The 15,759-nt window shown below is 43.8% G+C and overlaps 2 protein-coding genes across 2 annotated transcripts in view; one reads left to right on the top strand and one right to left on the bottom strand.

The window, feature by feature from the left end:
• Window positions 1-1,293: 1,293 nt before the first annotated feature.
• Window positions 1,294-2,454, bottom strand: LOC122762675 (putative claudin-24). Its single transcript, XM_044017873.1, has one exon. The coding sequence runs from the start codon at window positions 2,317-2,319 to the stop codon at window positions 1,456-1,458; it is 864 nt and encodes a 287-aa protein (XP_043873808.1). The 5' UTR covers window positions 2,320-2,454; the 3' UTR covers window positions 1,294-1,455.
• A 1,353-nt stretch (window positions 2,455-3,807) lies between these two features.
• The window catches only part of LOC122762676 (protein WWC2-like), a 28,501-nt gene continuing 16,549 nt past the window's right edge, over window positions 3,808-15,759 (top strand). Inside the window, exon 1 of the mRNA XM_044017874.1 lies at window positions 3,808-4,277. Within this exon, the coding sequence (XP_043873809.1) occupies window positions 4,132-4,277 (146 nt within the window). The 5' untranslated portion in view covers window positions 3,808-4,131. The remainder of the gene's footprint in view (window positions 4,278-15,759) is intronic.

Here is a 15,759-nt window from a genome sequence, read left to right as displayed (position 1 = left end):
TATGCTTGTGGAAAAACGTCATCATTCTTACAAAGTGGACCTTACAGCTGACGTACTTTAACTAAATCATTTTCACACACACTTCCATTCAAACTGAGACTTGTTACAGGCAGTGCAGTCGCCCCCTGGTGGTCATACAGGTCACAGTCTGTGTTTATGATGATGCGTCTTTGTATTTTTTTCATTTTTTTCATTGTCAGCGTTGGAGTGCAGAGGGCGGCGGTGACCTCTGACCTCAACAAATTTGTGTAATTATGTCAAAGAAGTGCGAGGTCAACCTGCTCTGCATTCTTCACAGTACACACTCATGGTTACCGCGGTCATTAAACACAGCTTAGCTCTGCAGGTTACCAGGAAATCTGAGGGAATTAGACTCCAGCTGGGTTTCCACCACACACACACACACACACACACACACACACACACGCACACACACACACGCACACACACACACACGCACACAGTTTAATACGACTCAAAAACAGAGCCATGTTTTCACATCAGGCGATTTGTCGGTGTTTTCTGATTAAAACAACAAACACAAGAACAAGAACAGTATCAGTTTTAATAGAAATAGGAAGTATGTGTGCACGTGAATGTGAATCATTATAAACAAACATGTGTTTTAGTTTTAAGAATAATTTAAAAATCACAGCATGTTTTTTTAAAGCAGATCAAACGAACACTGAAACATCCTGATACAGTTTCACTGTGAGGAAGAGAAAACTTCTTACAAAACACATTCTTAAAAAAATACTCTTATGGTCACAGCAGGTTTCCTTAAAGGGACAGTTCAGTGTTTTTAAGTGTCTGTAAAGGAAAAAACTATTTTTTTATCCACTTAACAAAAGATTCATTTCATAAAATCAATCAGTCAGTTTAAGACTCTTATCTTCGTCACATGTTCACGTCTTTATCTCACTGTCAGACAGACTTTCCAACAGGAAGTGAAGTTTGTAAACCACTCACTTTCCCACACCAAAGTCCATAGAGAAAATCAGGGATTTTAACATCACACACACACACACACACATTGCTGCCTCCATCACTAAGTTCTAATGTCTGATTTTGTCACTTCAGTGTTTGAAATCCTTTGTTCAGATTGACCTCAGTGACACAAAGTGACCACACGAGGCAGCAGAGGACCAGCAGCTCCTGTGTCCCTGTGAGTTAAAATCACTGATTTTCTCTGTGGACTTTGGTGTGGGAGAGTGAGTGGTTTACAAACTTCACTTTCCTGTCTGACAGTGAGATAAAGACGTGAACATGTGACGAAGATGTCATAGATTTTTTTGTAAAGTGGCAAAAAACTTTTTATTTAAAAAACCCCAAACTATTCTTTTAAAATCTAACATTTGATTGTGCAGCCTCTCAGAGATTCACATGTTTGTCTTAAAGCGCTTTGATTTGAGTGTGTGATTGTGATTTTTGTCCTCAGTCTCCGTGTCTCTGTCTTCAAACGTACTCTTTCCTGGCGTTCATCGTCTGGTACCTGCGCTGCTGCTGCTGCTGCTGCTGCGGCGCCGCGGGCTGAGGCTGCGTCTGCCAACACCAGCAGGAGGCGATCAGGAGCAGACCGGCCACCATCAGGAGGAAACCTCCCGTCCAGCCACAGAACAGCGCGGCTCCAAACTCCCAGCGAGGAACCACATCGGGAACTTTGTCGTCAAAAAAGTGTGTGACGGCAAAATGAGCCATGTAGGAGACGGGGATGAGACACAGAAGTCCAGAGAGCAGAGCCAACAGCGCCCCCACTGTGGTCAGAGTCCTCTTGGCTCTGGAGCAGCTGTTGACCAGGTGAAGTCCAGGTACGGACACCAGGATTCCAAGCATGCCGACGGCCAGGGAGGCACACATGAGGACGCGGGCCAGCTTCAGATCGGTGGGGAGGCCCAGCAGGCTGTCGTACGCCCGACACTCCATCCCCCCCACGTCCTGGACCACGCAGGTCTCCCACAGGCCCAGCTCGTAGCTCTCCACAGGCAGCAGAGCCGTGGACATGGTCAGCCACTGTGGGAGGAGAGTGGTGGTGAGGACACAGAGCCACGCTCCGACAAACAGCAGCATCCCCGACAACTCCAGAGAAAGCACGCACGAGTCCATGTCTCCACGCTCCACTGAGCCTCCACACTGCGTCTTCTTCTGAAGGACGTCCACAGCTGACTGCGCGCTCTCTCGGGAGTCACTCAGAGGAGAACACATGTGGTGTTGCAGTGAGGACAGAGGGTGGAGGGAGGACACTTGGCTCAGCTCAACCCTCCCCTTCCTGCTCCTGCTGCTGCTGCTGCTGCTACACACAGAAATAAGACGACAGATCATTCAGGGGTTTTGATTTAAAAATTTGATTGACTTGACACAAAAAACGTACTTGTAGCTTGTGGACGTTTGAAGCATGAGGTCCATTTCTGCCTGTAAACAAACAAAAAGTATGACATTACCAACCACTCACTCTCCCACACCAAAGTCCAGAGAGAAACTTAACATCACAGGAACACAGGAGCTGCTGGTCCTCTGCTGCCTCGTGTGGTCACTGTGTGTCACTGAGGTCAATCCCAAAATAGAAATTAGAATTTAGTGATGGAGGCAGCAGTGGATCAACAACTCCTGTGTGTGTGATGTTGAGTTTCTCTCTGGACTTTGGTGTGAGAGAGTGAGTGGTTTACAAACTTCACTTTCCTGAGATAAAGACGTGAACATGTTCTTTTATGAACTGAGTCAAAACTACAGACTTTAAATAAGAAACATGAATGAACACATGAAGCTGCTCCTTCTGTACATTCATTTTTCATGACTAAAAACATTTGAAATGTCTGTGAACTTAAATGATGCATGAAAATAAAACTTTCTTCATGACCTATGAGGTTTATTTATATTTATTTACTGCATGTATGATGATGGTGATGGTGAGTTGAGACTGGCACAGTGAAGTCTCTGCATCATGTGACTGACAGAGAAACAACAGTGAAGCTCATTGTGTCTGAGCTCAGAGGAACAAGACCATGGTCTGTGGATGTAGGAGGCTGAAGATCAAAGCTGAGATGTGATCAAAGGTTTCACACGCACGCACGCACACACACACACACACACACGCATACAAACACACACACACAAGTACACACACACGCATACAAACACACAAAGCCTGTAAAACTCCTCCATCTTTGTCCTGAGTAACGTTCAGTGTCTGCACCAGAGATGAAACATTCAGTTTTTTGTTGCAGTTCCTTCTACCACAGATAGAGGTCGTCAAATCTGAGTCTGAATACTATCTGTCTGTCTATCTGTCTGTCTGTCTGTCTGTCTAAAATGAGCTCAATGAATCATGAATATGTCAAAATTCATTCTGATTCATTCATTAAATGTCCTCTGACGTGTTTGATAAATGTATCAATAAAGTTTAAAGTGACTGATGATAATGTAGGAGAAGATGAGAAAGGAGCTGCGTTGTCTGTTTCAGACAGCAGGTGGCGCTGCGGAGCCGCGGTCAACGACACATACACGGGGGCGTGTCAACATGTGTTTAAATAAAGTTAAAATGTTTGAATCATGGTGATGCTGACCTGTCACCATGATTCAAAGACTACAGTTAATAATAATTCATTGGTGTGAGTTTGTTGTTGTTTGAAAGCTGAATAAACTTTATTTAAACTCCACCTACACACATACACATACATCACAGTCGTTGTTTTTCGCAGCGCTTTTTCAGAGCTCGATGAAGGTGTTGAGCTCTGCTGCGTTCTCATTGGACGGGAAGGCGGGTCGCCCGCTGGTTACGTCACACTCTAATGCAAATGAGCTACGGCCGAATATGGACACGGAGGAATGAAATATGGTGGAGGAGGCGAACATGGAGGACCGAGGACCGTGAGAGCGCCGCCGCGCCGCTGCTGCCTCCGCCGCCGCCGCTCTGAGTGACTTCACCGCGGGAGAAGCAGTGGATGTAAACTCCGCGGAGACTTTTCTGGAAAGTTTTGTAGCTGCGGCCATTTTCTTTGCGCGGACGAGGAACTGAGTTTGTTGTAATGCAGTGAAGACGGCGAAGAGGTTTTTTTTCGGGGGGACAAAAAGCAGGGGCAGGGGCGGCGGAGGGGGGGCTTCTGCCCGCTTCTGCCCTCTCACCATCCCGACGCTATGCCGTGGGTGAGCGGCGGGAAGCGGAGAGAGAGCTCGGAGCTGCCGCTGCCCGCAGGCTGGGAGGAAGCCCGGGACTACGACGGCAGAGTGTTTTTTATCGACCACAACACCCGGCAAACTTCGTGGATAGACCCCAGAGATCGGTACGTGACAGGCCCGGAACACACACACACACACACATACACACACACACACACTCACACACACTGAGTGAGTTATGGGACGGTATGAAAAGTTGCTGTCACGATTATCCTGACCAGAATAATCGCGATTCACAATATTTAAATTGGACAATTGTTGGAATGTGCTTTAAAATTGCCTTTTATAATGCAAACACGTCATGACAGATTCTCAGATTCTTTTTACGATTTTCTGACCAAATTAATCCCAATTCACAATATTTTCATTCCGTAATCACTTATAGGTGCTCTAATATGGCGATTCATAATGTAAACATGACATGACAGATTCCTGTCGTGATTTTTCTGACCAAAAATAATGGTGATTCACAATATTTTCATTTGATATTCATTGAAATTTACTTTTTAAAAGGCTTTTCATAATGTAAACACAAGATGACAGTTTCTTTCCACTATTTTTCTGCCCCAAATAATCACGATTAACAATAATATTTTGAAAATATTCTTCAAAATAGTTCTTCACAGGCTTTGACACACACCTGATTTTCATACCTGATCTCTTTAGATGGTGTTAAACTATTGTTTGACTATTTGAACAACTATAATACAAACCAAAATAATTTACAATACCCAAATTAAAAAAATGCTTTCATGAGTTTATTATGGTTATTACCTTATACTGGGAAACAGGAAGGGCTTTTTGTTTGTACTCAATGTTCATTTATCTGTGGACATATTTGTGCAGACTGATTAACATAATCCAGATCACTGATGTGACAATATATGACATCGTTGTGTTTAAAATGCTCTTGCATTTGTTTATTAATTGTGAATGTCTATCATTTACTTACTGTTTTTTTTTTTCAAGCAAATTACTTGAAAATGATGTCTAGCCCTTGCTTGCCAACATATCGAACTAGTGATTTAACTGGAAGTGCCACAAGGGGAGCCTGCATCTTTCTAGTCTTTCCAGGACCTGATGATATGTTCTGTAATTATCTATTATCTTATTTAGCATTGTTGTTTTTGTTGTTGTACAACAATGTGTAACATCGCCTCATCACCACTCACTCTCCCACACCAAAGTCCTTTGGTGTGGGAGAGTGAGTGGTTTACAAACTTCAGTTTCCTGTTGAAAAGTCGGTCTTATTGTGAGATAAAGTGGTTAACATGATCTTTAAGTTATCATACACATAAACTGAAGTAGATTGTACGAGTGGAGCCTTTTGTTATGTGGTTACATTCAGTTTTTGGTTGCATCCCCACTTCTAAAACTAGAACCAACCTTTTAAACTGATGAGAAGAATTGACATATTAAACTTAAATATGAAATAATTGATATATACAGGTCTCTTCTTCATCATCACTTCATTACCTCAGTCCTTAGTAGATTTATGAGCTGAAACATTCCTGGATCACACACTGACCACACAGAGATGTCGTGTTTCCCAGCTGCCCTTTTCCTTCCTTCCTTCCTTCCTTCCCAAACACAGCCCTCAGCTCTGCTCTCGCTTCATGTCAAAATCACCCTTTGCTCCACTGCATCTGTTTCGCTGGCTTCCAGCAGCATGTGACCGGACTCCAACTCCCAGAAATCCTTGTGAAAAAATGCGAGGAATGCTCGCTGGGCCACTGGGAAAGCTGCAGAGATGTGCTTTTGTGGGGACTGGGATTTCAGAGTCAGGAACAGGCTCAACAAGGCATTCATGCTGTGTGATGAGGGAAACACAGAAATACACAAAAACAACAGTCCAGGGAACTGTTGTGTAGGCAATATAAACCTATCTTGACGAAGATGATTTTAGTTCAGGACATTATTGCAATTATTTTCTTTTTTTGTATTCACAAGAGGGAACCGGCAGAGCCTTGTGTCTGAACTGTTTTCATTATTATTATTTTTGATTAATCTGTTATTGTCTTTTTGATTAATTGAGTACTTTTTTGGTCCATAAAATGTTGAAAAATATTGATCACACAAACTGGTTTTGAGTATTTAAAAAACGTAGTTTAAAAAATAGTAGACGATTGATTAAGTAATCAATAATAAAAATAATTATTCACTGTCACAACAGTCACAACTTGTTTTTTAACCTTGGGGGGCAGAGAAATCTCAAAAGTGGCCTAACATTAATTTGCACTTTTGTATTTAAAGTCAAGCAACAACTGTGGTGATTTGAGACATTTCCTTTGCTAAATGTTTTCAGGATTCTTCAGTCTTTTTAACTTTGATCTACAGTCGGACATTGTTGGCTTTGATTCTTGTGTCGGGCGTCGCGATCAAGACTCTTCAGTGACGACTAAAGTGATACCATGTCATTCTCACTCTTGACCAGAGACGGTGAGGGATGAGCTCTGCTCGTTGCTGTGCGCACTGCTTTTAAAAGCAGCTTTGTTGTTGTTGACTCCGGCAGCAGGAATGTAGTAGCTGCATGTAATCTAGATAAGAGGAACCTGATTTCCTCCCCCTCCTTCCTCCAGCCCGTTGATGAAGCATTGTTGGGTGAAGCTGATGGCGGCGAGTCGTCAATGTTTGTATCACCACAGAATGCTCTCCGTTTGTGCCGCTGTTCTTGCTCAGTGATTCATCACAGGAATGCCTGTCACCACCTGACACTGACTTCACTATAAATCACATTACTACACACCCGTAAAAAGCTGGTGTTCTGCTAACGTCCTTCAGATACAGAGAGGTGTCCATTATTCCAGTTGTTTCTGTTTGAAAACCAGAAAGTAGCTGAGAGATGATTGAGTTAAGAGTTTTGGTTTGATGGCTGCTCTGTTTGAGGCCGATTGATATTCTTGACTTGTTTTATCTGTTGTAGTATCTGTATGTAGGTACAAGCTGTTAAAGATGCCGTCAGTGAAAACTTGGGTTAATAACTGTGTATTCTCACAACTCTCCCACACCAAAGTCCACAGAGAAAATCAGTGATTTTAACATCTCACACACACACACAGGAGGTGTTGATCCACTGCTGCCTCCATCACTAAGTTCTAATGTCTTATTTTGTTAATTCAGTGTTTGAAATCCTTTGTTCAGATTGACCTCAGTGACATAAAGTGACCACACGAGGCAGCAGAGGACCAGCAGCTAAAATCACTGCTTTTCTCTATAGACTTTGGTGTGGGAGAGTGAGTGGTTTACAAACTACAGTTTCCTGTTGGAAAAGTCTGTCTCACAGTGAGATAAAGACGTGAACATTTTCTGTAGATATCATAGACTGAAAGTGACGTAGATTTGGCTAAAGAAGTGCAGAAGAGGAGCAGCTTCGAGATGCATTCAAGAAACCTCACCTCAAGTTCCATCAGTTCTGCAAACGCACCTGAAGTCCACCAATTAAAACCTGACAGAAATGATTGATTTATAGATATCAAATGATATCACAAGATCGTGATGAAATCTTTGTTTGTATGTTGCCCAGTCTTAACTAAAACGTATAATCAAATACCCATGGGTATTTAGTAGTATTCATTCACACTGGGATGGTCCTGTCTTCTGTCAGCTCCTCTGTGGGTCTTTTTTGTTGCAGTGGAATGAGCGTTATGTTAGGCATGCTTATGCTAATGCCCCGGGGGCTCTGCTCTGCTCTGCTCACTCGCTGGTGGCCCCAGACAAAGCAGCAGAAACAGAGGCAATTCCCACGTGTCTTCATCCCGGGCCCTGGAGGCCTCCTCCTCCTCCTTTATTAGCTCTGTTATGCAACAGTCATGGCCGGCCTGCCGCCCTGCAAAGGGAGGCCTTTATACTTGGTCACAAAGCACGCCAAATTCAATTATTCTGGAGAGGCTGAGTCGTGTTTGCAGCACCGAGAGCTCATTCACATGCGCTGGACCCCGCTGTGATTTTTGCTTCCACCAGTGTTTTCATTATGATGGCCTCTGCTGGAGGGTGGGGTGGCTGTTCTGAGCGTGCTGGTGTCATTTTGCTGCATATTCTCTCTGTGTTTTCTTTTTCATGAGCAGACAATGTGCTGGTCTCCAGCTTTCACCTCGCTCTGACCGCCTTCCTGCAGCGGTCAGTGTTACAGGCGTCAACTTCCTTTCACGTCCACTCTATTCAGCTTCTCACCCGCTGTTTTCATAGGGGTGGAGTGTGAAACAGAGACTATTTTCTTTATCAAAGTATCTGTTGATTAGTTTATCGATGTCCATCAGTTTCCCAAACCTACAATACGATACAATAACTTATTTTTTAAAACAAGTTTCTCTGTTTTTCAGCTTTTTCAATGTGAATATTTTCTGGTTTATTTGCTCCATATTACAAAGAAATCATTACAACTGTATAATTTATGGTTTTTGGACAAATAAGACATTTGAGAACATCATCATTTCCAGGTTTGACAAACACTGATCAACATCGTTGCATATTATTTGAGATTTTATTGACCAATTAACTGAATTAATTGAGAAATGATGTCAATTCTTTTGTTAATCATAGCAACAAATAATACACTAATGGTCTCTCTGTCCAATCTACATTTCATTTCTGCACTGCAGTGCAATTATATGCTGTATTTTCAGTAAAAATAGCGTATAAAATGAGCTGGCAGTGGTCAAAGTAAGTAAAAGTTGTAATAAATAACCAAAACTAGGGAATTCCCTATGAACTGATTTAGTATTGATTATTAAAGTAAATGCCTGGACAAGCCTAACAATGGGCCAGCGCAGCTCATCTCTGCTGTGTGAGGCTTCAGACTGTTTGTGTGTGAGATTATTATGGAGCTACTACAGGATGACCATGACTCTACATTATTGACTTTTTAAGCCAGTGTTAGCAGACGAGTCCTGGAGTCAGTCAGCAGCTCCAGACTGAAATATCTGAGACATTTGTGGTCAGACGAAAATGAATAACAATCTTGGAGTCTGATGCATGTCATACAATACAAACGCACCTAAAGTGACGTACAGTCAGCAGCTTACAAACTTCTGACTGTGCTCACGCTCACTGAAAACATGGCTGCCAGTGGAGACACCAGGAAAAAAAAGTTATTTTAGCCAAAAGACTCAACTAATAGAAACTGCGTCAGTTTAAGTCTACGATATCTTCAGAACATGTTCTCGTCTTAATCTTCACTGTCAGACAGACTTTTCCAAGCTACTCACTCTCCCACACCAAAGTCCATAGAGTTCGATAGTAAAGTCCCGGTCGACTGGTGGATTAATCAGTCGATGCGTTCTGGTTTGACTCAAATTCTGATAAGTCGACTTTTTGCCGTGTTCATTTCATACAGTCTATGGTTAATTTGATTTAATCTGGAGGAATGTACCAAGTGCTAATGGGGGTGTTTTCAGAGCACCCCTGTTTCACAGGTAATGGCGTGTCTTCAGAGAACACCCCCCTTGTTTTCAGTATTTTGGATTAGCCCAACCCACAGGCGACAGATGGATTAAAGAACATCCGTTGGTTTTATTTTGTGTTGAGCTACAGTCAGTCCTCCTCGAACATGTCACAGACGTCACAGTGTGGCAGCATTTTACAAAAATAGATGGTGATTTAAAAAAAAAAGTCAAATGCAAAGTTTGCCAGCAACAATTTTCATATCACAGCTCGACCACAAACGTATCATATAAACACGTTAAGCTAACTTGTCGGAGTTATGTTGCTCCTTCTGTTTTGAGTACATGATCAGAATCAGAATTAGCATATTTCATGTTTTATTCTAATAATCGTTGATTGGTTTTATAACTGCAGACGCACTCGCCCGCAAGGGTTTGGGTTAGGTAGTACAGTAAGTAGTAGGGATGCACGATATATCGGCATTAATATTGTTATCGGCCGATGTTCGTCATTTTTTAACATATCGGCATCGGTCCAATGAGTAAAACTGCGCCGATTTTAACAACCGATGTTTATACCTGTCTAATTGCTGTTTGAATATGTGTGTCAGGAAGGGGAGGCCATGCGGCATTTGTTTATATATGACAGCGTCAGTGACGCAAGCGCAGCACAAGGTGTGTGTGCGTGTGTGTGTGTGTGTGGAGAGAATGTCAGCGGTGTGGGCGATTTTTCAGGGTGTGAATAGAAGATATGCGAAAAGCATTATGCAACACTTGCAAAGTCGAGGTAATGCGAGGAGGGTTCCGCGTCAAGCCATTCAATACCACAAATTTGATCATGTCATTTGAAAAACCGCCACCCAGACGAAGTACATCGAAACCATGACGGCAGGAAGCCACTCCACTAACGCTAGTAACATTAGGCAGCAGACAAAAAAGACTCGACCAAAGGAAGACAGTGGCCAGGGCAATAACGATCAAGGTAATGGAAATGATTGCTCTTGACGACCAGCCCAGGGTTCCGATGGTTGATAGCGCATATTAAACCCCGCAACAACCTGCCAAGTCGGCGCTACTTTTCCGATGTTTTGCAATTGAATAAATATCTGGTTGCCATGAATACTGGCAAGTTTGATAAAGTATTTTAACATGTTTTCTTTATTATGGCAGCTCTTAGTAGAGCTTGTCAGGCATTGTTTCTCATATCTGTTGTGTAGTTTTATTGTTAAGGGAAGTGGGGCGGTTGTTGTTGTTGCCGGGAGGAAGGGTTGTTGACTTTATTTACGTACCCAGTATAGACGCCCTTATCTCGGTTACAGTAACTTTGGCAGGGTATTATTTTTTATTTATGTTCATGTTTGTAATTTATGATCCAAACTTTCTCACAGGAGTTTAGTGAGTTGAGGGAGTTAAACTGTACTTTAATTTAGTTACACACTTGCTACAAGTGGTAAAGGTTTCTAAAAACCTTTACTTGTAGTTGGTTACTTGTGTCTTATGTGACCTTGTTATTTGGAGGTAAAACATGTTTTGAAAATAAAGGAAGACATTCAAAAATTCAGCTTGCATGATTTTCATTATGTACAAACTTTTATCATCTCAGAAACTTTTTTTTTAAAACATATATCGATATCGGTTATCGGCCATAGCAGCAATATTAATATCGGATATCGATATCGGCAGAAATAGTCATATCGGTGCATCCCTTGTAAGTAGTATATTTTCGGAAATCATGCGCTATGATATTGCAGATGCACGACATGCAAACGCTTTCAGACCCGTCAGACCCCCGCCCCCCTCCCCAATTAGTCGATTTTGAGTCGAAATTTCAGAACTTCAGCCAACCATGAATTTCTTTTGTTGATTACAGCCCTACACACACAGACAGGAGTTGTTGATCCACTGCTGCCTCCATCACTAAGTTCTAATGTCTTATTTTGTCACTTCGGCATTTAAAAATCCTTTGTTCAGATTGACCTTAGTGACACACAGTGACCACACGAGGCAGCAGAGGACCAGCAGCTCCTGTGTCACTGTGAGCTAAAATCACTGATTTTCTCTCTGGACTTTGGTGTGGGATAGTGAGTGGTTTACAAACTTGAGTTTCCTGTTGGAAAAGTCTGTCTCACAGTGAGATAAAGACGTGAAAGTGTTCTGAAGTTATTGCAGACTTAAACTGATGTATAATTTTTAACTGAGTTTTTTGTTAAGTGGCTAAAATCTGGCTGGCAGCTATGTTTTCACTAAGAAGTACACTTAAAGGGGACATATTATGCTAAATCAACTTTTTAACCATTTCAATACTTATATTTGGGACTCTGGAGGCCCTACCAGTCGCCAAAGTGTGGAAAAAGAATACTCAGTCATGTTTTCGTGGTCCCCCTTAGTGTAAGTATAACACACGATGCTGAATTCCCTGCGCTTATGACGGCAGCATGCGCATTTCACCACGAACGTTACCACCCCACCAGTAAGTTTACTTCACGAGCTCCACCTTAGCTCCACCTTAGCTCCACCTTAGCTCCACCTTAGCTCCACCTTAGCTCCACCTTGTCCCTGCGAGAGTGCAGGTGAGGGAGGAAGAGCGCTATTATGTCAACGCGGAGGGACAAGTGTGCTGTTGGTGGCTGCACAGTGGAGCACAGTGTTTTACAGAGGATTTTATATATGAAGCTAATGTGCCGGATAAAGTCAGCAAACGTGTGTTCGCACCACTTCACATCAGACTGCGGCCAGCGGTCGCCGTATTTAGTCAGCGACGTACAAACACACACATTTTTAAGAAAAGGTCACATAGAGGTCATAACTGACCATTCTGACACGTCCTAATTAAAAATATTTGTTCAGTACGTCCTCCATGACCGGAGCACAGACTCAGTCTGATACAATCACATAAAGCAGCTGTTTATGCAGCGCTCAGCGGTGCTGTCCCTAAGTATCCATGTGTCGGAGGTCTCTTCCTGTGACAGCACTCTCTGTGAAAATCAGTTAAAAAGACTTAGGGACAGCACCGCTGATCGCCAGCTCCGGAGCATACTGTCACCGGTCTGATACAGTCACATACAGCGGCAGTTTATGCAGCTCGCCGCTGGCGATCAGTGGTGCTGTCCCTGTGTTTTTTACTGATTTACAGTTGGACAGTGTTCAGCTCCATCCTTATGTAGGACGTCTCTTCCTGTGACGGCACTCTCGCCGTTTTCCACGCACGCTGCCATGTTGATATTGTCAGAGAACTAGTGGAGGGAGGGGGAGAGGAATGGAACAGGAGCTGAGTGAGTGAGCGCTGTAAAGAGGACAAATCAGAAACCTCACAGTGTGTGGGTGTGTGTTTGCCTGTGTCTCATTTGCATATAAAGGGACCATGCACAAAACCGAGTGTTCTGAAAGGGGCGGGTTTAGCAGGGTTATTGAACTGCTATGATGCTTCATCCTTATGGTATTTTGACCAAAGCATGTCACTGACATGTTCATTAGGACACCAGGGAACTATGTTAATTGGGGGAATAGGGTATAATATGTCTCCTTTAAAAAAAATACCTGTGCTATACCTTTAACACCAGGTGTGATGAGAAGAACTTGGACCAGGCCTGAACTTTGGTTTCTGACCTAAAAATAAAGATTCTTTCTGAGATTCAACATTTACAGGAAACCTCATCACCAAATGCTCTGTTTTGACTGATGAGGCATCTGTGGCCCAAGTGAATGAATGTGGTTAATTATAATGGATCTAAAAAGTAAGTGGTGGCCGTGCAGGATCCTCTTTCAGCCAGAGAGGAAACAGAAAATGAGACAGATCTCTGAAATAGAATGAGACGGTGACAGAATGACAGGCATGTTCAGCTGCTGCTGCTGCTGCTGCGTCTCACAACTTACCGGCAAAAATATATTTAGTTGTCAAATACATTTGCTAATTCTAGAATAATCTGTGTGCCGTCCTGGATTGTCTCCCTCTCAGAAGATATTTGTGTCTGCAGCAGCATGGTGAAGGCATGTGGAGCTGCAGGGTCTGGTCACTCAGCTCTGCCGCTCTGCTTGTCCTAACATCAGCCTTTGTTTCTCTAGCATAACACTCACCATGTGTCAAACCGCAGCTGCTGCTGCTGAATTATCTCATTTCTTCTAACTGATCTCTGAATGTTGATAGTTTTGTTGAATATCTGAAACTCTGTCGACTGAGAGATGTTTTGAATTTGCTGGTTGAGTAAAATCACAAAGTACATCACTTACAACGTCTGCTAAAATATAAACTAGCTCCTTTACGTCCAGTCAGTTGTCATTGAAGGGATTTAAGATAACGGTAAAGGAAAAAAACACATAAAATCACTGTCAGCTTAAATCTAAGGTATCTTCAGAACATGTTCACGTCTTTATCTCACTGTCAGACAGACTTTTCCAACAGGAAAGTGAAGTTTGTATAGCACTCACTCCCCCACACCAAAGTCCACAGAGAAAATCAGTGATTTTAACACACACACAGGAGTTGTTGATCCACTGCTGCCTCCATCACTAAGTTCTTATGTCTTATTTTATGACTTCAGCATTTAAAGTCTTTTGCTCAGATTGACCTCAGTGACACACAGTGGCCACACAAGGCAGCAGAGGACCAGCAGCTCCTGTGTCCCTGTGAGCTAAAAACATAGATAGTGAGTGAGTGGTTCCTCTTTGAAAAGTCTGTTTAGCAGTGAGATTAAGAGACTAATACATTTTCTTAGTTATCATAGACTTAAGATGGTGTATATTTTATGAGATGAACCTTTTGTTAAATTGCTTTCCCACAATTCAAACAAGCTAAACGATCCCTTTTCAAGACATCGCTGCACTTATCGCTCCTGCAAACCAGCTGCATGACAGACGTTACATTATGTGACAGACAAAAATAAACAACGACAAATGCCATGACACGGAAAGTGAAGTTGTAGTGTGAGGCCGGGACAGACGTGTAGCCTGCTGTGTTCTGGTCACAGTCAGCCGTGTAGCCGTGTTCTAGTCCCAGTCAGCCGTGTTCGCTCTGGTCACTGCACAGACGTGTAGCCATGTTCTGGTCACAGCTCTGGCGTCACAGTCAGCCGTGTTTCTGGTCTGGTCACAGCAGCTCTGGTCACCACTCAGGTGGCTGTGTTCATCAGCTGTTCTCTCTGGTCACCGCCGTTTGTTCTGGTCACAGTCAGTGTTGCTCTGGTCACCACTCAGGCGTAGCGTTCTGGCTGGTCAGCCATGTTCTCTGGTCACCGCTCAGTGTAGCCATGTTCTGGTCACAGTCAGCCATGTTCTGGTCACCAGTCAGCCACGTTAGCTCTGGTCACTTGTTCTGGTCACAGTCAGCCGTGTTCTCTCTGGTCACCGCTCATACGTGTAGCCATGTTCTGGTCACAGTCAGCAGTGTTCTGGTCACAGTCAGCCGCTCTGGTCACGCCAGGCGGTAGCCGTGTTCTGCTCACAGTCAGCCGGTTCTCTCTGGTCACCGCCATACGTAGCCATGTTCTGGTCACATCAGCCGTGTTCTGGTCACAGTCAGCCGTGTTCGCTCTGGTACCGCTCCTGTGTTCTAGTCCCAGTCAGCCGTTGGTCACCGCAGAGCGTGCGTAGTCAGCCTCTGGTCACCGCACAGACGTGTAGCCGTGTTCTGGTCACAGTCAGCCGTGTTCGCTCTGGTCACCGGACAGACGTAGCCGGTTCTGGTCACAGTCAGCTCGCTCTGGTCACCGCCACGTGTAGCCGTGTTCTGGTCACAGTCAGCTGTGTTCGCTCTGGTCACCACTCACATGTGTAGCCGTGTTCTGCTCACAGTCAGCCTTGTTCGCTCTGGTCACCGCTCAGACGTGTAGCTGTGTTTTGCTCACAGTCAGCCGGTAGCCGTGTTCTAGTCCCAGTCAGCCGGTTCGCTCTGGTCACTGCACAGACGCAGCCATGTTCTGGTCACAGTCAGCGTGTTCGCTCTGGTCACCGCCAGACGTAGCTGTGTTCTGGTCACAGTCAGCCATGTTCTCTGGTCACCACTCAGACGTGTAGCCGTGTTCTGGTCACAGTCAGCGTGTTTGGTCACCACTCAGACGTAGCTGTGTTCTGGTCACAGTCAACCGTGTTCGCTCTGGTCACCACTCAGACGTGTAGCTGTGTTCTGGTCACAGTCAGCCGTGTTCTCTCTGGTCACCGCGACAGACGCAGTAGCCGTGTTCTGGTCACAGTCAGCCGTGTTCGCTCTGGTCAC

The sequence above is a fragment of the Solea senegalensis genome, unplaced genomic scaffold, assembly GCF_019176455.1.
Source record: "Solea senegalensis isolate Sse05_10M unplaced genomic scaffold, IFAPA_SoseM_1 scf7180000015944, whole genome shotgun sequence".
NCBI lineage: Eukaryota > Metazoa > Chordata > Actinopteri > Pleuronectiformes > Soleidae > Solea > Solea senegalensis.
This window is presented reverse-complemented; position numbering and strand designations above follow the sequence as displayed.